This window comes from Rhinolophus sinicus, chromosome X, assembly GCF_036562045.2.
Source record: "Rhinolophus sinicus isolate RSC01 chromosome X, ASM3656204v1, whole genome shotgun sequence".
Lineage (NCBI taxonomy): Eukaryota > Metazoa > Chordata > Mammalia > Chiroptera > Rhinolophidae > Rhinolophus > Rhinolophus sinicus.
The window spans coordinates 76,285,852-76,308,794 of NC_133768.1; the positions used below are offsets into that span (position 1 = coordinate 76,285,852).

Here is a 22,943-nt window from a genome sequence, read left to right on the forward strand (position 1 = left end):
AGAAATTCTATTTGGTTCTTTTTAAGATTTCAATCTCTTCGTAAAATGCTCATGCTGTTCTTTGATTGAGTTTCTGAGTTCCTTTAACTGCCTATCTGTGTTTTCTTGTATCTCGTTGAGTTTTTTCAGAACTGCAATCTTGAATTCTCTGTCATTTAAGTCACATATTTCTGTATCTTTAAGTGCCTTCTCTGGAGATTTTTCACTTTCTTTCTGAGTTATCTTGTTGCCTTGGTTATTCATGGCGATTACTGGTTTACTATTTCTCTTCCTAGACATCTACAGGAGTGACTTCTGCAACAGGTTGATAGAAAGCGGTCTTTCTTTTGTTTGCCAGTACTTGTTGGTAGAATGTTTTATTATTTCTCCAACTGCAACTTATTTTCCTTCTCCCACACAGTAGTGCTATGTTTTCTCTGCACTATTCCAGCTTCTCACACACTGGGGGGATTCCCTGGGAGACGGGCTTCTCCTCTGTTAATAGTTCGTCTAGGTCACAGGGCGCAGTGTCCCGGTGGGTATGCGGAGAGCTTTTGATGTTCCAAAGCTCTTCCAGCTCCTGATTCAGAGCCCGTATGTTTCAGCAGTTCTGTTTACTCCTGCAGGGATCCGCCCAGATAGGTGGGGTCAGAGGCGGGGTGAGTTGTGAGAGGTGGCCCAGAGCAATGGCGCGACCACCACCACAGCCGGTCCTGCTTCCACAGTTCTCTCCCCTTTGCTGGAACTAGTTGGGCTGTGAAATTGTGTTTGCAGTCCACAGTTCTCAAAACAGCAAATTTTCTGTTGTTTTGATCTGACACTGCTACTGTTTCGCTTTTAGCACCGGGCAGGTGGGGGCAGGGCGAGCTCTGGGAGGGGAGGGAGGGGGCGGCTAGTCTCAGTGCCTAAGGCTCCGTTCTCTGCTCGGCAGTGCGGGCTTAAACCACCGTTTTCAGCCTTTTTCCCTCAGTCTTTTCTCCGAGGTCTCTGCCGTGAGCGTTGGGTTCAGCCGTGTTATATGCTGTCCCCTCAGCCCTGTGGAGCCCTGGCGGAGCCCTAGCAGTCTGATCTCCCGCAGCTGCGGTAGCTCCGGGAAGCAGCGAGCTTGGCGCACTGAGCGAGGTCTGCGTCCTGCGCCCGCGCGTCTCCGTCTCCGCGTACTTCTCCCTTTCCTCCTCCCTCCACTCGCGCAAATCTCCCACCTGTAGGTGATTTCAGTCGGTAGTGGGCCTCTTCGTGTTGCCTGTGTGCTGTGCAGGGAGTCCTTTGTGGAGTTTTTGTTGTTCGATTCGTTGTAAATTCCAGGGGAGCTTTACAGAGGCTCACCTCACGCCGCCATTTTTCCGGAAGAAATCCTCACTTAACGTAAACCCTTCCCCTGGATAGATTCTGTTACTGTAAGCAAAATGATGTCTAAGGAAACCAATTTTGCCATAAGCTAATGATATAAACAAGAATTAAGTTCCTACAGTATCTCATCAATGTTATAACAAAAGACACAATGTTTTTCGAGGACCTGCTATATAGTTGTTACAAGGATTGGGTGAAATCATAGTTAAGAAAGTGCTTATAATAGTTCCTGGCACATTATAAGTACTATATAAATGTTTATGTTATAAACATTAGACATCTTACAACAATCTTATAACAGCACAGTTATTTTCATTTTACTGGTGTGGAGAGGTTAAGTGACTTTCTGGAGGTCACAGGGTTGTTAAGTGGCAGAATCAAATCTAGAAACAGATTTGTCAGACTCCAAAGTCCTTGCTTGCAGCTGTGATGCTAAACTGCCTCCGTGGACATGCCAGTGGGGAGTTTGCCTTCTAGGGGGGCTGTCAGGGAGGGAGAAGCAAGTGCGCAATGTGAGTCCAGGGAAGTAAACAGTCTGAGAAGTCAGCAGAGGTACTACTTGAGGACCTGGCTGGGACCAGGGGCTGCAGGTCCTTGGCCTGGTTCTCTGCTCCCTTCTGTGGGAGGGAAGTCTGGGGTTCCCTTAGGTACCTGAAGATTTGGATTGTAGCCAGAGCACTGAACCTTCCTTGGTCCTTTTCTTCCTTGCCTGTTTTCCATGTAATCACAGTTAAGTCAGTTAACCCTTTTACACCTCATTTGTTTCCTCATCTGTCAAATGTGGATAATGACACTTTACCTGCCTACCTCATGGGATTTTTTTAAAGGATTGAGTCAATCATGGATCTGAAAACATTAGAAAAAGCATGAAGCAACACCCAAATTTAAGATAGTAGAGTGATCCCAGACCACATTACTGAGAGGGTGCAGTATGGGCCTCTCAGGCCTCTATAGTACCTCTTGCTGGTGATGCCCATTGGTAGACCTCACGACCTTTTTGAGCTTTTCCAGCATGGTCTGCAGAGATGCTTGGAATCTCATGTCTTTTTCTGGGATTTTGCATTCCTCTCTGTGGGCATAAAATAATAGTCAAGCATCATCTGTATCCATGGGAAATTTCCTTTCTGCATGGGTTTTTATTTTCAAGAGCCAGAGCCAGTGTCTGTCCAGGGTCCACAGTTACCTCAGCTCTCATTCCAAGAACTCTGCCATCTTTGGTTTCAGCTCTTGGCACAAGAGCTCCTTGGCCTGAGAGCCCGTAACTGCCCCTTCTTATTAGCATAGACTTGCTTCTGTGCATGCTCCGTAGGGAACAGGGAGGGAGCTGACCCTTCCCCTGGGTGTCCTCGTTTCTGGGCTTCACGCGCGCGCGCGCGCGCGTGTGTGTGTGTGTGTGTGTGTGTGTGTTGAGGGCTATGTAAGCCTAGAGGCCAGGCTTCTTGCCAGCTGCTGAAGTTCTTTCCTGGAATTGAGTTGGCCACCCAGCCATTTCCATTCTCTGCCCATTGCCAAGCTTTACAGCACGGTCCCTATGCCAGTTTCAAACTGCACTCTGCTTTGGTAATCCAGAGCTTCCATTTTGAGAGAAAGAGATGGGAAGCAGGAGTGAATGAGTGGGTGTGTTGAATGGAGGGAGGGTGGGGACTTTTTTTTTGGCAAGCCATGCCAGAATATATTGGCCCAGTTGTTTAGTCTTTACCCAAAAGTAGGGCTAACTCTGGACTGACCCCAAATATCCAATGAGGAAACTCTTTATTCTTGGATCTAGACCATATCAGATTAGCAATCTTTTTTTATTATTATTTTATTGGGGAATATTGGAGACCAGTGTGTTTCTCCAGGGCCCATCAGCTCCAAGTCATTTTACTTCAATCTAGTTGTAGACGGCGCAGCTCAGCTCCAAGTCCAGTTGCTGTTTTCAATCTTAGTTGCAGGGAGGGAGCGCAGCCCACCATCCCATGCGGGAACTGAACCGGCAACCTTGTTGCTGAGAGCTCCTGCTCTAACCAACTGAGCCATCTGGCCGCCCCTCCGGAAGCTCAGAGGCAGCTCATTGTCTTCAATCTACTTGTGGAGGGCACAGCTCACTGGCCCGTGTGGGAATCGAACCAGCAACCCTGTTGTTCAGAGCTCATGCTGTAACCAAGTGAGCCATCCAGCCGCCCAGTCATTTTTTTTCCATCTGGAAAATGGGAATAATAAATCCTACCACATATGTTCTTCATGACAAATGATAAATGAGCTTTTGAATAGTTCACCACCTACTCCACAGGAACAGGAAGTGACAAAGGTTGTGTTTCTTCGAGTATATGCTGCAGAATATTGAGTATTATTTTTAAAAGGATACTGGCGCATTAAGTTTGGGAAACACTGGATAAACCATGTGAAGCAGGTTTTGAGTTGTAGAGACCACCCAGGCCCTTCATGTACCACTAATATACATGGTGAATCTTGAAGATAATATATTTTATTCAACATTTCTTACATTTTTAACCAATTTCTTAGTGGAACATTTCTGAAGTATCATGTCTGAAAAATACACTTTGGAAGATGCTGGCCTAGGTCATAAGTATATTCATTTCACTTTTTTTTGGTCTGATTGTGAAGGGAGGTGAACTAGTGAAATGCCTGGGGTTGCTAAGATGTGGGTTGTGAAGAGCAAGGGCATTCAAGTTCAGAATCTGTTGACATGAGTGCTTCCTGGTCTAAAACACATTTCCCTCCTGTCCTTATAGCTCCCCTTTGAATTGGAGATTTACTACATTCAACATGTTATGCTCTACGTGGTGCCCATCTACCTGCTTTGGAAAGGAGGTAAGGCCAGTGAACTACACCCCTGTGCCACCCCTTCACCTAGCCACTCTCTTCTGTTTTGGGAAGTCACGACCTCTTGGGTGCTTATCAGGATCTTGAGCTGCTGCCTGGCTGGGTTTCTGCTGCCTGCTTTACGCCAGACACCAGGCAGTGAGAAATGGGCGTGGACAGGGCCTGCAAAGAGTCTAGGGGCTTTTCAGAACCAGCCTTCGTGGGTGAGCTTGGTGCCTCTGACTGCCTGTCCCAGGGCCTAGGCCTTGGGCTCTCCGTCTGGGGTAGTTTGGGTTTGCATGGGACCTCCTACACACACTCTGTCACTCACTTGTGCTTGTGCCTTCCATTTGCCTTAGTATGCAGTACAGGGCAGAAGGAGAGAAGGAAGCACTCAGCCCTCTCAGGAGAAGGACCTTGTGCTCTTACTTATATTCATCTTCTGAGAACCAGAGAAGATACTGAACGGGGCAAGAAATCCAGGGACTGTGAGGTTGAGGGATTGAGGGAAGAGGCAGGTGAAAGAGCAGCAATCTCCATGTAAAATAAGCCACTGAAAACCTTCCTTTGGTCATGAGGAAGAGACCAGGAACCTGGTAGAAACAGCCTAGAAAGGAAGTTGATTTATGACCTCACAATGCCCCTTACATGATCCATCCCCTCCCTCTGCTGTGTAGTAGACAAAAGGGAAGGGCAGTTCCTATCCTTCTAGACTAAGTGTGAAAGCAGCTCCTGCTCAGTTTTCTGACCTTCCTGAAAGTCCTATACCTGAAAGACATCCTTTTCTAGTCTTAGCCACTAGCCTCTCTATCTTGGTTGCTGAGACTTTTCTGGGAGACCAACCCTCCTTACCTTATCCCAAGCAGCAAGGGTTTCATTTCTATCACATTAAAAATGACATGAGGTGACATGGACCCTTGAGCCCACTGGAAGATGGTTTGAAAATGTGTTTCTTCTAACTCAGGAATTCTGGCAGACTTTAAGAGCTTCTGGTATGTGATACCCTCAAGGACTAGTCAACCCAGGGACATGTTGGAGAATGGGCACTATGGCATCTACTACCAGTGGAGGGATTTGTCCCCTGTCCCTGACTTCTATCAATTAGGACTCTTAGGAGTTGTCCAAATATTCTTTGAGACTGTTTTTACCCTGTGCAGCCACTTGGGGTCTCATACTGTCAAAGAGAACATAAACACACTATTTTCTCCTCTGAGCTTTAAGGGAAGTCTGAAGCTCCAGTAGCCAGGAGACCTGTGCCATTTCTCTTGTCTGTCCCCTGTGGCACAGCAAATAGCTTCCTAATAATGTTTAAGCCTCAGAGATAGACTCATTCTGAAGGGAGCCAGGCAGGTAGCTGTGCCAGGGCTCAGACCCCCAGCACTCATAGTTGCTGGTTGCTGTGGTGTTCAGTGCGAGTTCTGGCCAAATGCGCATCGCTATTCGTTAAACCTATTAGTGCTCTGATGTGCCCGTAACAATCTGTCAGGTAGCTGAGCCTAGAGTAGTCTGCCATGGAAAATACCAGGTAGCTATGCCCTGCTCCACCCTCCACAACAAACCAACCAACCATAATCTGGGAAGCTGTACCTTCTAGAAGTGGTAGGTTCCATTGTGGCCTCCTACTGGATCTATTGCTGTACTGTTTGGGGGACTGAACTGAGGAAGTAGTGATTCCAAGTCTTAATTCCAATTTATTTCCTACTCTTAGTGATTCTCTCTCCTCTCCTCTGGTGCCTGACCCTGAAAAGAGGCTGTAGTAATAGTAACAACAGTAATACCAACCACAGTAAATATCAGTGCTTACTTACTTTTTATTGACTGTTTCCTGTGTGTGAGATACTGTGCTAGGCATGTTTTGTGTATTTTCTCATCACAACTCACCTGATGAAAAGTCTTCCTTCTACAGAGGAGAAAATCCAGGCTCAGAAATATTAGATACCTCACCCACAGCCTGGATCCAAAGCCTGGTTTAGATTCCCTCCCAAACTAGCGCTCTTTCCCATATATCATCTTGTCCTATAATACAGTTGTCTGTCTCCTAATGACATCAGGCTGCGAGTCTCACCTCCATCTGCCCCTATTCAGCTATTCACTCAACAAGTATTTGTTGAACACTTACAATGTGCGCAGCATTTGCACTAGGGAATCAGAGATGAACCAGTCAGGGAGTCCCCATCTATGAGGGAAGATAGTCAATTGCAATAAAGCATGGTAAGTGCAACAGAGGGCACTGTGGGATCATAATATGATTTCCAAAGCCTAGTTCACCTTCCCTTCTTCTCCATTTCTGGGCTCCTGTGTGGTCTCAGCGTCCTTTCTAGCTCTTTGCTGCTCTCTGCTGTCCACTTGGGGAAAATTATGAGCATTCAGAGAATAATCTGGATTTCCTCAGGCTGGTTTCACTTCCGGACTGAGCCTTGGCCCTAGGATTACAGAGGGGTAATGGATCTGGAATGGACAGTGGGAAGATTATTCCCTGTAAACAAAAAAAGCTGAGGATTTGGGCCTTCTCTTCCCTGGCAGTCTCTTGTAATTTTCCAAGAATAACTGACTCAGGGTTTTTACCCAAGGCAAGATAGCTCTCATATAGATATCTCCTGTGCCCAGAAACTCTGTTTTCCTACAAGGCACACTCCTGCTTCTCTGCGGTTTGGAGGTAGCTGGGTGGTGCTTACTGGGAGCCCCATTGCCCCCTTGGTCCTGCAGTCCTTTGGCACCACCATCTCTGTCCACACTGCTCTTTTCTTCTTCCAGCCTTGCTCTTTATTTCTGTTTCTTTTCCTCCCAACTCTTTGCCTTTGGACATCTGAAACTATATTTATATAACCCCCCTAGCCCCACCAGCTCTTCACAGAGCACAAAGTCCTATCTCTTGCCTGAAGTTCCCTCTAGTGGAGGCTGATCTTTCTGCTTGGCCCCACGTGACTGTGGTACACTTTATGTAGCACTGTGAGGCCACACAGTGTTTCAACCTCTTCACACACTGTCTCTTCCCGACCATTATTTCTTCTCTACCTTATGTGAAAATGCTTCTCCTTTTACCATTCTCGCGACCTCTTTTTTTGATAGCCACCACTACTTAACCTCTTGGTCACTTGCCCCACATTCCTAGATGTCGTTGGCCCATGGGCTCTCAGATTTCCCAGTACAACTCCAGCCAGCATCCTGAGAGACTTCCAGGGAGGAATGCTCATTCCACATCCAGCTTCTCAATGTTTGGGTTTCTTAATTCAGTGACTTCTGTATCCCCTTCTCTTTAGCCACTGGACCTTCCCTTATCCCTATCCTTTACTTCTTCCTCTAAAACTCCTCTATCTGAGATCATAAGCCTCTATGTCCCTTTCTTTGACCTAAACCTCCACTCCTTTCAGCTCCCTCCTTTCCCAAATTAGCTTATATTACTCTGACCAATTACTGGAATTTTTCTTTCACCAGCTCCTGAAAGTGTCTCACTCCCTTGTCCCTTCACTGGGATCAGTGTCTAATCCCAGAGCCCAGTCTTGGCTTATTGGAGAAAATCTCTCAAGTCATTCAGGTTTAGGCCACTAAAACTTACTGGTCTCTGTTATAATAGTTCTCTTAACATCATCGCTCAGTTATTTTCTGTTTGTGATCAGCTCTTCCCTGCATTGCCCTCAGAAATCATGTGCTAAACCTCTACCATCCTCCTGAAACTTCCTGTCCTCTCCACTCTCAATAGGGGTTCCTCCAACAAATAACTGAGAAAATAGTTATTTGTGCGTGGGAATTCCCTCAAATACTTCTCTCTACTCTACAAGCTTCCTTGTCCATACCCATCCTTACTTTCCTCCCTCCCATCCTGGAGGAAGTGGTATTCCTCCTGAATGAGACCAGTCACACCTCAGTGTGGTTACTGCCCATCACTGCCACCACCTCTGGAACCTCATTCCATCAATTAGTCACTTGTTTACCTAGAATTTCAACCCTTTCTTTACTACTGGCTTTTAGCCAATAAGGATGCCGAAGCCTTCCAATTCTGAAAAAACTCTCTTCAGCCCCACAGAACTCTGTCTTTCATCTTTCCTTCACAGCTAAGCATCTTTTAAAGATAGTCCAAACAATAGTCTCTAAATTTCAGTTCTTTGGGCATGACAATTTTTACCTTATCCATTTAACCACTTGTATTATTATGTATATATGTCCTTAAATCTACTGATTTTTTTCCCTAAAATATGTCCCTTTAGAAGAGGAACTTAATATTATCCAGAACATCCTGTATTTACTGCACTGGGTATCTATTTTAATATACTTTAAATACAGAACTATTAAAAACAAAATGTTTATCTGTTTACCACCTGAAATCAACTCATGAACAGGACACTTGTCTACATTTGATGAGCCTGTCTTCTCAATCACCTTTCATTCCTCAGAACATTGCCATCTGACACCTACCCTCTGCCCACCTCTTCATAGAAACAGCACTTCTAAAGATTGCCCACGACGTCTATATGACCAAATGTAACGACCGTCTCTCAGGCTTTATCCTGCTGGAACTCTCTGCTCTGTTGAACATTGCTGAGCATTCTGTTTTGGAATGCTCTGCTCTTAGGGCTTCCAAAATCTCCCCCTCTCCTAGCTCGCCTACCTCGCCAACCATGCCCTCCTACGTCTCCTTTAGGAGTTCTTTTTCGTGTCCTCTGAGATGTTCATTTCCCCAGAGTTCTGTTCTGGGCTCACCTCTCACTTGCTACTCCAGGCATGGTCTCATGAGTTTAAATAGTTTAAGCAGCAGTCTGTCCAGTGATGGCCACCACATCCCTATCTGCAACCAATACTTAGGAGACTCAGTTTCATATTGTTTACTCAACATCTCCACCTGAATGTCCCAAGAACACCTCACAATCAGCCTGTCCATGATGCTCTCATTATCTTTCCCATCAACTCTCCTTCTCTTCCTGTGGTTTTGGACAGATGGCATTCCCAGCTAGAACCTGGAAATCATCCCTACTGCCATATCTATTTCATGAATTCATCTAATATGTGTGTCTTCATCTGTTTGGGCTGCTATAACAAAATGTCACAGACTGGGTGACTTATGAATAACAGAAATCTATTGCTCACAGTTCTGGAGCCTGGGAAGTCCAGATTAAGATGCCAACATAGTTGCCTTCTGGTGAGGGCCCTCTTCCTGGTTCATAGGTGTCCCCTTCTCACTGTGTCCTCACATGGAAGGGGAGAGGGATTCCTCTGGAGCCTCTTTTATAAGGCAGTAATTCCATTCGTGAGGACTCCACCCTCATAACCTAAGTACCTCCCAAAAAGACCCACCTCCTAATACCATCATCTTTGGGGGTTAGGATTGCACCATATGAATTTAGGGAGACACAAACATTCAGACCATAGCAACATATTTACACTGACCTTTTTTCTGCCAGGCTCTGCACTGGCCACTGGGGTGCCCTGATGAGTGAAAATCAGACACCAACCCTTCCCTGAGAATTTATAATGTAGCTGGGGGAAGACATATATGAATCAAATAATCACACAAATGAATGTATATAGTTATAAGAGAGCTTAGAAAAACACAAACTGACCTAGTTTGGAGGTTTGGGGGAGAGTTCCCTGAGGAAGTGACATTTCAACTGAGAACTGAAGGATGAGTAGAATTTACTAGACCAGTGTAGGATGAAAGGATGTGAACCCTTATAGCAACAGCACAGCAGCAGGAGGGGGAGCCAGGCAGTGGGTGGGTGACACTGGGTATGAGGGACAGGCAGGAGTCAGATATGGAGGACTTTGTAGTTCATGGTCAGGGCTTTGGCCTTTATTGTAAGAGCTGTGGAAAGTCAGTGAAAGTTTTAAGAAGAGGGCATAACATCAGCTTATTTTTCATATTGATTCTTTTCTTATGTAATTCACTGATATACTTGTACAGATGCTCCTTGACTTACAAAGGGGTTACGTCCAGATAAACATCATCATAAGTTGAAAATGCCTTAAGTAAAAAATGCATGTAACATACTTAACCTTCTGAGCATCATAGCTTGTCCTATCGTACCTTAATCGTGCTGAGAACACTTACATTACCCTACAGTTGGGCAATGTCTTCCAGCACAATGAACACACTGTAGAGTATCAGTTGTTTACTCTCTTGATCATGTGGCTGGCTGGGAGCTGCAGCTCACTGCACTGTCCAACATCATGAGAGAGTATTGTCGCATATTACTAGCCCATGAAAAGATCCAAATTCAAAATTTGAAGTATGCTTTCTACTGATTGTGTATTACTTTCCCACTATCGTAAAATTGAAAAATCTTAAGTCAACAACCATCTTAAGTAAGGGATCATCTGTAGTTCAAAACCTAAGATATAAAAAACCATTTTATGAAAAATCACCTTCCCACCCCTTCCTCCTATCTACACCTTCCCCCCTAGAACTCCCCAGGTTACCACCATTTTTGTTTTGTGCATATCCTCCCAGAGTTTCTTTTTGAATATGCAAGTAAAATTTTAAAATATTTCATTTTCCTCCTTCTTAAGATATACTTTCCAAAATATCATACTACTATACCACTGTTTTGTTGCTGTTACTGTTTTGCTTAGCAGTGTTTCTGAGAGAGCTTTTCTGTGTAAGCCCATAGGAAGCTTCCACATTCTTTTTCACAGCAGCATATGTTCCATTGTGTGGGTGATAAAATACAGTATAATAAAAATGGTACCACTTTTTGTAGCACTGTGAGGCCACACATTGTTTCAACCTCTTCACACACATTAACTCATCTAATCCCCACCCATCGTCTTAGGTAGGTGTTACTGTTATCTCTCCTTTATAAGGAAACTGACGCTCAAATACTAAGTGGCATACCCAGGATTTGATCCTACTGGTGTGCTTCTGGGGTTCTTACTCTTACACATAACACAAGGCTACAACCGTATACCTTAATTTGTTTATTCCGTCTCCTATTGATAGACATTTAGGTTGTTTGGAATCTTTTGCTAATATAAATAACACTGCACTGACTTTGTACCAATGCCATTTTGCATGTGTACAAGTGTATCTATAGGATAAATCCCCGTAAGTGGAATTGCTGAATCAGAGTATATGCATTTATAATTTTGATGGGTATTTCCCAATCCACAAAGGTATCACAATTTAAATGCTCACTAGCAGTGTGTAAGAGCTCCTGTTTTCCACACAGCCTCATCAAAAGAGTGTATTTCCAGCCTTTTCAATTGTTACCCATCTGTAAGATAAAAATAATGGTACATCAGTTCAGTTTTAATTTGAATTTCTCTTGAGTGTCACAGCTGCCTTGTGTAGGTGTTTATCTGTGTTTCACCACTAGGTGGGAGTAATTTCATATTTTCATCCTTCCAGGAGATGAGGTTATACAATTAAGATAATTTTTTATCATAAGTTAAATTAATAATAAGTAATTAAATCGATAGCATTTAGTATAATTAATATGCTGTGGGAATGAGGGCAAAGGCAAAGTCTGTGAGGTCCCAGGATTTGGCTTGGTTGGCTGGAGGTGGTTTGGATGCCACGAATGGAGAGGGGACCCAGAAGGAGCATGTTTTAGAGAGAAAGATGATTTTACTTGAGTTTGAGGCACTTCTAGGCCATCCAGGAGGATATGTCCAGGAGGCAGTTCAACGGAATATTCTGGAGCTGTTCAGGGGAGTCTGAGTTAGAGGCTGACTTGAGTTATAAAAGTGACTTTGCTATAAAAGTGGTGGGTACAGACATGGGAGTGGATGAGGTGGTCCAGGGTAACTATGTACGTGGGGGAAGAAATGGAACTTAGAAAAAGGCCTCGAGGAGTATCAGTCTATAAATAATGGACAGGGAGAAGAGTATGAAGAGATTGCAGGAGTGGTCAGAGGAATGGAAGGAATGGCTGGTTATCTTGGAAGCTAAGGCAGTAAAAATGTTCATTAAAATAGTGTTACTGCACTAAAGGCACTGCTGCTCATCACAGGAGTTACTTGAGAGGCAAGGTTGGTGGGAAGAAAAGTAGGTTTATTCAAGATACTGGCATTCTGGAAGGATGGCAGGCTCCTGCCCAAAAGCCAGCCACCACCCCACCCTCCCCGCCCCTCCCACTTCCAGCAGGGCCAAAAGGTTTTAGATGCAGGTAAGGGGAGGCAGGACAAAGGAAAGGGAAAGTTGGTCAGGCAAATCCTGGAAAAAAGGCGCTTCCCAGAGGCTGATATGTTGCAGGGATAGGAGTGGATCTTAAAAACTTCCTTTAAGTCAGTGTCCTGGAGGTTTCCTTGAGGAAACAGGGTCATTGAGCCTGATATGCATACGGTCTGCAGTAAGCAGAACCATAGAAACTGGTATGCACAGTAAATATATAGTAAACAGAGTCATTAAGGTTTGGTGGGAGGGAAGGGAAGCAAAGAAAAGAAAAACTTTCAGAAAGTCCCAAGCTAAACTACACTGTTAAATCGAATTACACTAGAGGTTTAAATCTCCAAACAGAAGATACAGTTTCACTGTTACAGTAGTGCTCAAGAGCACCGTGTTGTTTCACAGAGTTCCAGGAAAGTAAGGCCGTTGGAGAAGTGGGGATGGGCAGGAAGGAGTTAAGAGTGCTAAGGAAGGAGGGCTTAAGGATGTTGTAGAGCCAAGGGAGGGGTTTCTGTCTTCCTTTTCCCCTCATCCTGTTACCCGTCCTCCCCTTTCCTGTCTGCCCAAGGCTGGGCATGTTCAGGCACTAAGATGAAGGCCAGTAGTGAGAGGGAACATTAAAGATACTAGGGAGAAAGGGGAGTGGATGAATTACAAGGTGATGGCAGCTGCTGAGAATGGAAGTGCTTTGTGGTAGATTGAGAAGGGTGGTGACAAAAGGAGTAAGTGCTGCAGGAAATGGGAGAAGGAGCTAATTCTAGACTGTTTCAGTGCTGTTCAGTAGACGTCTCTGATGACAGAGATATTCTCTATCTTCTCTGTTCAACACGGTAGCCACTAGCTAGCTACGTGTGGCTCCCGAGCTGATGAAATGTGGTGATGCAACTGAGGAGCTAGGACTGAGGAATTTCTAATTTGGTTTAAGTTTAATGAAGTTGAATCGAAATGGAAATAGCTGCATAGCTTTCATAGCTACTACAGTTGACTCTTGAACCACACAGGTTTGAACCGTGCGAGTCCACTTATATGTGGATTTTTTTCCCAATAAATATACTGTGTTTCCCCAAAAATAAGACCTAGCCAGACCATCAGCTCTAATGCGTCTTTTGGAGCAAAAGTTAATATAAGACCCGGTATTTTTTATATTATATTATATTATATTATATTATATTATATTATACCCGGTCTCATGTTATATAAGACCTGTTCTTATAGTAAAATAAGACCTGGTATTATATTATATTATATTATATTATATTATATTATATTATATTATACCCGGTATTATATTATATTATATTGACCTGGTCTTATAGTAAAATAAGACCGGGTCTTATATTAATTTCTGCTCCAAAAGACGCATTAGAACTGATGGTCTGGCTAGGTCTTATTTTCAGGGAAACACGGTACAGTCAGTCATCTAGATCCATGAATTTCATAGCCACAGATTCTAACTGTGGATTGAACAAAGTATTTTCAGTCCATGCTTGGGAATTTGAGGATGCGGAGGGCCAACTGTACGCATTGTCCCATACCATTTTATATACGGGACTTGAACATCTGTGGCTTTTAGTATCCATGCTGGTCCTGGAACTAATCACTTGCAGATACCAAATGACGATTGGGAGTCTAATGTTATACTCAGATTTTCCACTGTGCAGGTGTGTGAGTGTGAGTGTGTGTGTATATGTGTGTGTGTGTGTGTGTGTGTGTGTGTGTTGCTTGCTAACCCCCACGTTGTTCAAGGGTCAATCATATATTGGACAGTGCATCTCTAGAAGTTTGGTGAGTAGCACTGAGGGGGGTCTGCCTGAAACAAATTTCTGTGCATTTTTTTTGACACTGATCTGTCCAGTCACCCCATTTTCTCCAGGAAAGCATAGCAGCCTGAGTGAAGGAGCAGAACGTCTGGCTTGAGGGATCCATCTGAGGTTGGGGCTTTTTAAACAGCATCCGTGGTGTGGAAGATCCAGAAAGTGCGGGATGTTCAGGGTTTGGATCAGAGTTTTGGTAATCCTGCCACCCACTTTTCTCCTTTCGGGTTTCTGCCCAAGGGCAAGTCACCAAGAACAGTAGTGGAATAGGAAACAGAATGCCACTTCATTCTTAACTGAGCAGGCACCCACTACCTCCAAATGCAGGCTGGGCTCCTCTGGCAGGCTGTACTAGAGCTTACAGCTTTGGTCTTGACACCTAGGTGAACTTCCTGCTCCATACCCTGAGAATCTAAGGTGGCCAGATCTGTAGAGTGGGCCTGGACTAATTTCCCACCAGTCAAAGGAACTGAGAAGTTAGAGAGGAAAGTGAACAGGCCTGGCTGCCCAGAGACCGATTCTTCTGAGATGTGTGTGATGAAGCTGTACTACCTGGTTTCAAATCCTGGTTCTGTCATTTACTTGCTGTATGACCTTGATCAAGTTCCTTAACTTCTCTGTGCATCAATTTCCTCATCAGTAAAATAGGAATAATAGTACTTCCTCCAAGAGTTGTAATGTGCATTGAATGTATTCATGTATACAAAGCACTTTAGTGCCTGTCACTTAGTTTACACTATATAATTTTGTTCTTATTAATGTGGTGTCTGCTTGCTAATGTACCATGACTCTGTCTACTAATATAATAAAATGTAGTCTGAGCAGTTTCTTAGGTCCTCGCCTTTAGCAGGCCTTTAGCAGGCCACCGCTTGGGGATAAACTAGTGAGGGGGGAGGTAGAAATGTGGGGGTGGAGGGATGAAGAGGGTGCTAAGTACGAGAGTTCAAGTGATTGGTCATAGGGTCCAAGCTGATATGGAAGGCAGTAAGGCTAGGAGATGGCTGAAGACCAAGGAGGAACTCCTTGGGGAGAGTTAAGGGGTACCCAGGGGTCAGAAGTCTCAAGGAGCTCTACCAACATGTGCATGGTAGAACTGAGGTTATAAAAGCTGACATTCTGGGAGTTTGTGGTCAGATAATCCTAAGTGAGGCAGGGCAGTTGTAAGTGCTGACTGAAGCCAGTTGTGGGAGGGGGAGGTGGAATGGAGGTTGCAGATCTGTAGAGATGAGGAGGGTCAAGAGGCCATGAAGTGAGGGTCTTGGAAGTAGCGCCCTCATGGATGTTGAAATCACCCAGAATGCAGAGTAAAAGGCTTAATGTCAAAAGGAAGACTGTAAGCCAAGTGAGAATGATCTGGGATGAATCTGACAGTGACCTGGAGGACAATGGGTGGCAGTAATGAGGAAGAGAAGTCTGAACTTGACAGGAGAAAAGAGAAGTGGAAACATTTAGAAGCAGTAACAAGGAGCTAGAGGAATCTTCAACTCCCCTTCCCCCGCAAAAAGCTTGCTGTGAAAATAGAAAGATAAGAACAGCCTCTGCCCAGAGCAGCCAGAGGGAGAAGCAGTGTCCTCAGGGGAGAGCCAGGTCTCCTTAGGGTTAGGAGGTAGAAGGGCCATGTTGTGCAGAGGTGGCAGATACAGGATTTGTTGATGGTGCACCACGGTTTGGAAGGAAGTCAGCCATGGGCTGGGTATGGGAGAGCACCTGCACAGCTTTAGGACCTGTAGGGCTGCTGACACCCCCTTCATCCGTATAGGGGGTTTTATCAGTTGGTTGTGGTTCTTTTTATTTAGGCAGGGGTTCTTAACCTGGGGTCCACAAATAGAAATTAAGGGTGCATTAACTTGGATAGGGGAGAAAAATCACATCATTCTTTTCACCAACCTCTAGCAGAAATACAGCACATGAATGTAGGCAATGAGCAAACCTGTGTCTTTGTTGTTAGTAGCAATCACAGATGGCTTCCTATCACATTACAGTAGTTGCAGACAGCTCAGAATCCTGTTTAGGTCATCACTGCTTTGAAATTATGGTAGTAATTAGACTTGCCTGCTAGAGCTTATTATTAAATGTATTAATAAGGCACTACAGAAGGACAATATTTCAAATCTGTTTACATATTTTGATAACTTTTAATATCACTGGCTTATTTTACAACCCTTTGCCTTTTATTTCATGCATTTAAAACATTGTTCTGATAAGGGATTTGTTGGTGTCCTTACACTGCCAGAGGGGTCTCTGTGTGATGGGAGGGAGGTCATACCCTGCCTCCAGGCTGCCTGGAAACCGCTTTCTGTTTCACTAGAGGGAGCTCCTGTTTCAGAATTGGGGAGCAGTGGCCTCTCAAGCTTGCCACTGGGTAAGGTTATTTTGAAGTACAGACAAATTGATGGTCTTTGGGGGACATTTCTGGAAACGGGGGTATAAGAACCCCTATGTTATTTGATCCCAGCAAGCCACTTCTCTCTTGAGTGGGCTTTACTTGTCTCTTGGAGGATGAGGGTTGGGATACAGCCCCTCTGCTAGCTTCTAGGACAATTAAAGCCAGAACATTTTGGCCAATGATGACTTGAAAACTCACCCCACAGTCATACTAACCCCAGTTCCAGGTAGTGTTACCTGTTTTCTCCCCTCTCCCGATTAGCCTATTGCCCCTCCTGCCTAGCTAGCGTCAGGATGTTGGGAAAGGTCTCATCTTTCACTGGCTTGCCAGTTCCATATTTGCTGGTCAGGTGAGGGGTTGGGGAAATGATAAGGGACTCAGGTAGATTCTGAAGGTTCTCAAGTGGGTGAGAGGAGAGCTGGGGAATTTGAAAAAAAAAAAGATGGCTAAGGCCTGAGCTTTGTCCAAGAGGGTAGGTAGATGAGTTTCTGAAGACCTCCCTGCAAAAGTGCAAGTAACTGGGGCTCAGGAGCACTTTGTGGGAGCAGAGGATTAAGTATTTCCTGCCTTAATTGTATTAGTTTCCAGGAGACGCTGCTCCTTACACCTGGCTAGATTGTGGCCCATCTACTGCGAGCTGTCTCTAGGCCTCTTGGTGCCTCTTGCAACTCCAGGATTTCCCCCTAAGTCCGTGTTTTTCTTGTGTGGTTGGAAGACCTAGCATCAGAATCACCTGAGGTGCTTGTTGCTAAAATGAAAATTCCAGGGTCCACCCAGATCTCCTGGATTCAAGTCTCTGGGGCAGGGCACAGGAATCTGCATTTCTCACACATCCTCAAGGACAGGGGTTCTCAAAGTGTGGTCCCTGGACCAGCAGCAGCAGCTCAACTGGAGAACCTGTTAGAAATACAAATTCTCAGATTCCTAATTCTAGGCCCCGCCCCAGACCTACTGAATCAGAAACTCTGGGGTGGGGCCCAGCAAGCTGCCTTTTAACAAGCCTTCCAGGGGATTCTGCTGCCAGTTCAAGTTTGAGAGCCACCCTCCTAGGGGAACCTGATACAGACTGAAGGTTAAGCTTCATTGTCTTAGGTGATTCAAGAGTTGGACCCCCTTGCTGAAAGCTCACCAGAGACCCAGTTAATACAAAGTGCAGAATTGTGTGAGGCACAGTGGTTTGTTATGTTTAAGTAGTACTTTTCTGTAGTGTAGCTCCATACTCCTTTACCTTTTCTATTCCTACAGTGCTCCTGCAAGGTAGGTAGGGAGGACCTGGGATTCCCCTGTGAGAGGGACACTGATGCTTAGAGAGGTTTTGATCCAAACAGATGGTCACACAGCAACTTGGTAAGACTAGAATCTGGGACCTGGATCTCTGGACTCCAGTACTTATTCTGCTAGGCCAGGTCCATCTGATGAATTCTTTGACAGCCCAGCGTCCTTGCTCTATGTACTATTGGCAAAGGGCTGGCTCTCTCATGGATGAAGGTGGGTCTTTACGTTGACTTAGCCACAAGCTTGGTGGCTCTGTCAGTCCCCACTAGGCACTTTGACAGTGAAGCCTGACCTGAGTGGGCTCTCCAGTCCCACAGGATAGGGGGTCGACAAGATGGACCTTCCACATGGACACCAACTCTGGAGAGCCTACACTTTCTTATACATTAAACAGACAGTTCATCCAGTCAAATACCTGGATGAAAGGAAACCTAACTTGGACTTTTCACTTAATGGCTGGGAAAATGGGAAGTCACATATCCATGATCACCTTGGGGTTGTGCTACCCAGAGATATATCTTCTGGGCAACTGAGGCTTGCAAAAGTTAGAAATGGAGGTGCCTCATTTAGAGGGCACCAAAGATGGGATGGCATTGTTGTTGGGAACTAAAATCTCGTCATTCTCTTCCCTGTCCCCAAACCTGCATTCTCCGATGTTCTCCATCCCATTGAGTGATAAGACCACCCACGCCAGAAATCTAGAGAATCATTGGCCCTTCCCATTTCTCCCTCACCACCCCCCTGCCACATCCAATCAGTGACCAAATCCTGTCAATTTGACCTCCTGATCATTTCTCAAATTCATTTCCACTACTCCTATTTGTGTTCAGATCAGATCATCCCTGACTTGGTCTATTGCTACAGCCTCCACACTGGTTATCCCCCCTCTAGTCTCGCCCCATTTCAATCCACAGCCAGACTGCAGCTCTATCCTTTGTTATTCAAAGTATGGTCTGAGGATTAGCAGCATCTGGAAGCTAGTTAGAAATGCAGACTCACAGGCCCCAGCCGCACCTACTGCATCAGAACATAACTTTTAAAATCTCAAGGTGTTTTATAAAATCCAAAATATCTAATGTAGCAAACAGAATTCTTCATGAACTGGCCCTCATCTCCTGTTTATCTGCCTCTCCCACGTGATAGTTCAATGATACCGAGTTATATAAAGTTCTTGAACGTATTAGGCTGCTTGATTCATTCTTTCAACAAATATTTATTGAATCCCTACTTTGTGTCAGGCGCTGTTCTGGATGCTGGGGATAAAGCAGTGAGCAAAACAGACACATATCCTTGCTTTCGTGAAGCAAAGCTTACATTCTTGTGGGAGGAGACAGTAAAGAAATAAGTAAAATATATAGTAAGTCAGATGATGTTAAGTGCAATAGAGGAAGAACAAAAACAGAGTAAGGGGCGTAGTGCTGCCGAGTGGGTGCAGTTTTGAATGAGGTAGTTTCATTGAAAGGGTAGGGCTCACCAAGAGTGTGACATTTCACGAAAGGCTTGTAGGCGAGGAAGTTAGCCATCAGATATCTGGGGAAAGGATATGCCAAGCAAAGGAAATAACAAGTGTAAAGGCCCTGAGACAGGAGTGTTTCTAGAATATTTCAGCAACAGCAAGTAAGTCAGTGTGTCTCGAGCCATGTGAAGGAAGGGAAAAGTAGTAGGAAATGAGGTCAGAGAGGTGATATAGGTGAGGGGGCAGATCATATATATAGGGCTTCATAGACTGTAGTAAGGACTAGATATTTTGTTCTGAGGGTGATGGGTGGCTGTTGGAAGGTACTGAGCAGTGCACTAACGTGATCTGAATTAATTTTTCCAGGGATCACCCAGTTGCTATGCTGAACTTAGACTGTAGAGGGACAAGGATAGAAGTAGGGAAATCTGTGAGTGATATTTGTAATAATCCAGGGAGGACATGATAGAGGCTTGGGCTAGGGTACTATCAGTATAGGCAGAGAAGAGTCATTGGATTCTGGACACATACTGAAGGTACAACCAGCAGGATTTGCTGATGGGGCAGATGAGGGGTATGAGAGAAAGAGAGGGGTCAAGGATGACTCTAAGATTTTTGAGTAAGTTAGATAGATGGGCGCCTATTGAGAAAAGAAAGACGAGGAGAAGGGACTTTGTGCTTGTTTTTTGTTCCACCACCACCATCACCCCCGTAGTGGGGAGTGCTCTTTCAGTTATCTATTGTTATATAACAAACATTCCCAAAATTTAGTGGCTTAAATCAGTGGCTTATTATTTCTCACAACTGGGTTGACTGGGTTGTTGTTTGTTATGGACTGAATGTTTGTGTCCCCCAGATTTCATATATTGAAGTCTTCACCCTAATGTGATGATATTTGGATATGTGGCCTTTGGGAGGTAATTCAGGTTAGATGAGGTCATGAGAGTGGGACTTTCATGAATGGGATTAGAACCTTTATAAGAAGAGGCCAGAGAGCTCCCTAGTCTCTTCTGCCATGTGAGGACACAGCACAAAGATGGCCATCTGTGAACCAGGAAGTAAGCTCTCATCAGACCCTAAATCTGCTAGTGCCTTGATCTTGGACTTCTTAGCATCCAGAACTGTGAGGAGATAAGTTTCTGTTGTTTAAACCACCCAATCCATGATGTTTTGTTTTGGCAGTCCGAGCTGACTAAGACATTTTTCTACTGGTTTTGCCTGGGCTCAGCTAGGATGGCTGGGATGACTTGGCCTCTCTCTCCACATGGGCTTTCATGGTATGGGTTCTCAGGGCAGTATTCCAAGAGGGAATGTACAAGCGCTTAGCAAGCCTCAGATCACATCTTTTTGGATGATTCCCTATTGACCAAAGCAAGTTACGTGACTGAACTGTGTGAGCCACGGGGCCAAGTCAGTGTGGGAGGAGAATATATAAGGGTATGGATACTGTGATATGTGATGCAGTGAGAGCCAGTATTCAACAGTCTACCTCAGGAGCCAAGATTAGAAGTTGGCTTTAAGAGTGAGATGCCCTCTAGATATTCAAGTACAGTACTGAGTAGTCTGTGAGCTATGTGAACCTGGAGTTCAAGGCAGAGGTCCAGTCCAGGCTGAGATACAAAGGTTGGAGTCCTCAGCATGAAGATTGAATTAAAGCCGTGAGATTGCTTGAAATCACCTAGGGAATGAAAGTAAATAGAGAAGAGAAAAGCTCTGAGTTCTGCAGCCTGATCCTCTCCATCATTTAGAGGTCAGGGAGATGAGGCAGGAGGAGAACTAGGAGAGAAGTATCCCTGAAGCCAAGTGAAGAATGTTTCAAGAATGAAAGGGAATGTAAGATGAGGCCTGAGAATTGACCATTGGATTTAGCAATGAAAAGATTATTTGTGACCTTGATGGGAGCTGTTTTGGTGGAAGCCTAATAAGAGCAGGTTAAGAGAGAGTGAGAAGAGAAGAATTGTAGACAGGGAGTATAGACAGGCGCTGTCCAATAAAAACATGTGAGCCACATATGTAATTTCAAATGTCCTAGTAGTCACACTAAAAACAAGGTAAAAGAAACAGGTGAAATTAAGTTTCATAATATATTTCATTTAACCCAATATATCCAAAATATTATCATTCCTATATAATTAATATCAAGTTATTAACAGGATATTTTACATCCTTTGATACACAGTGTGTATTTTACCGTAACAGTTCCTCTCAATTCAAACTAGCCACATCTCAAGGGCTCAATAGCCACATGTGACCAGTAGCTACCATATTGGACAGTGCGGGTATAGACAGTTCTTTCAAAGACTTTTGCTATAAAAGGGGAGCAGAGGAATGAGGTGGTTGCAGGTGGAAGTGAGGACAAGTGATTTTTTTAGAATGCGAACTATGACGGTATATTTAGTTTATATGATAATGGGAATAATCCAGTACAGGAGAAGAAATTGTTGATACAAGAGAAAGAGGGAAATTGCTGGAGTAGGTGAGGGGGGCAGGATCTGGATACAAATGGGAGGGCTAGCCTTGGCTAGGATCCTGGGCAGTTCAACCATGGTAATGGGTGAAGGCAGAGCACATTGGGCCCCAATGCAGATAGGTGGTTAGATGCGGTCATGAGAACTTATGGAAGATTTTATCTGATTTCTTTTTCCTCAGTAAAGTAGAAAGCAAGGTCACCATCTGAGATTGAGGATGGGGTAAAAGTATTGAAGGTCTGAGAAGAGAGGAGAAAATACTAAATTGTGACATGAGAGAGTGAATGGGCCGGGGAAGTGTAGTATATGATTGCCTGGCAACATGAAGGATGCACTTGAGGTTTGTGATCACAAATTTGCAGTGAGAACAGTCAGCATTATTGTTTTTCTCCAGCCACGTTCAACTATGTAGGGGCAAGCAAGGAGGAGAAGATTGGGACTTAACCAGGGTTGAGTTTTTTTTTTCAAGATGAGTATGATAATGAGAGGCACAATGGAGTCAAAGTAATTACCCCGAGACACCAGGGGTAATTAGAATGATGGGCCATGGAATTTAAGCGGGGAAGAGGGAGCCATGAGGGACAGCAAAAACATGGTAGAACTAATGGATTACAGATTCCGGTGGGGTCAAAGAAGTGTTGGGATCAAGGTTAGAGGGAGTAAACTGGGAAGAGAGAATGCTTGATTTATGGATGGGCTGCAGATATTCATAATTATAAGGTCTCAGGCATGACCATGAGAACGAGTGGCTGAGGTGCGATAGAGGACATGATCGTTGAGGAGAAGAAGCCAAGGAACTGAGAGGCCTGGATACTGGAAGGTTCATCTAGGCATATGTAGAAATAATCAAGAAATATGACAGGAATGGTTTTGGAGAGAGTGGTACCAAGCCAGGTACTAATATCCTCAAGGAATATTGAGGGCCATGATCCATACATTTGTAGACAACTCTAAAATGAATGGTGGGTGGTATGCAGTATGGTGGTTCTGAGGTTTTAGGAAGAAAGGAGCACAAGTGGTCTGGAAACAGCAATGAAAAGAAAGAAGTTACCTACTGTAGCTCCATGCGCCAAAGGAGAAAAAGCAATGACTACTTTAGAGGGCTAAGCATGCTCCTCATGGGGAGAGGTAGGTCCGGTAAGAGCAAAAGGATGGAGGGGACATTTAAAGAAGTGATTGAAATATTGGGAATTTGGCTAAAGATTTCTCTGTGACTTCGCATATTCTGTTGTCTTTTTCTGGAATTCACTTCCTCACGTTGTGCACCTAGAAAACTTTTCATCATTTACCAGCCAGTTCCTGTATCTCTACT

At 44.5% G+C, this 22,943-nt stretch overlaps 1 protein-coding gene across 13 annotated transcripts in view; it reads left to right on the forward strand.

Annotated features, from left to right (window-relative positions):
* TMEM164 (transmembrane protein 164) overlaps positions 1–22,943 on the forward strand; it is a 216,939-nt gene that overhangs the window by 165,510 nt on the left and 28,486 nt on the right. For 12 of the 13 annotated variants that reach the window (XM_074323806.1, XM_074323807.1, XM_074323799.1 and 9 more), the window contains one exon: positions 4,065–4,143. The exons of the other annotated variant lie outside the window; for it this stretch is intronic. In XM_074323806.1, coding sequence (XP_074179907.1) covers positions 4,065–4,143 — 79 coding nt within the window. The remainder of the gene's footprint in view (positions 1–4,064; positions 4,144–22,943) is intronic. 13 annotated transcript variants of the gene reach the window in all.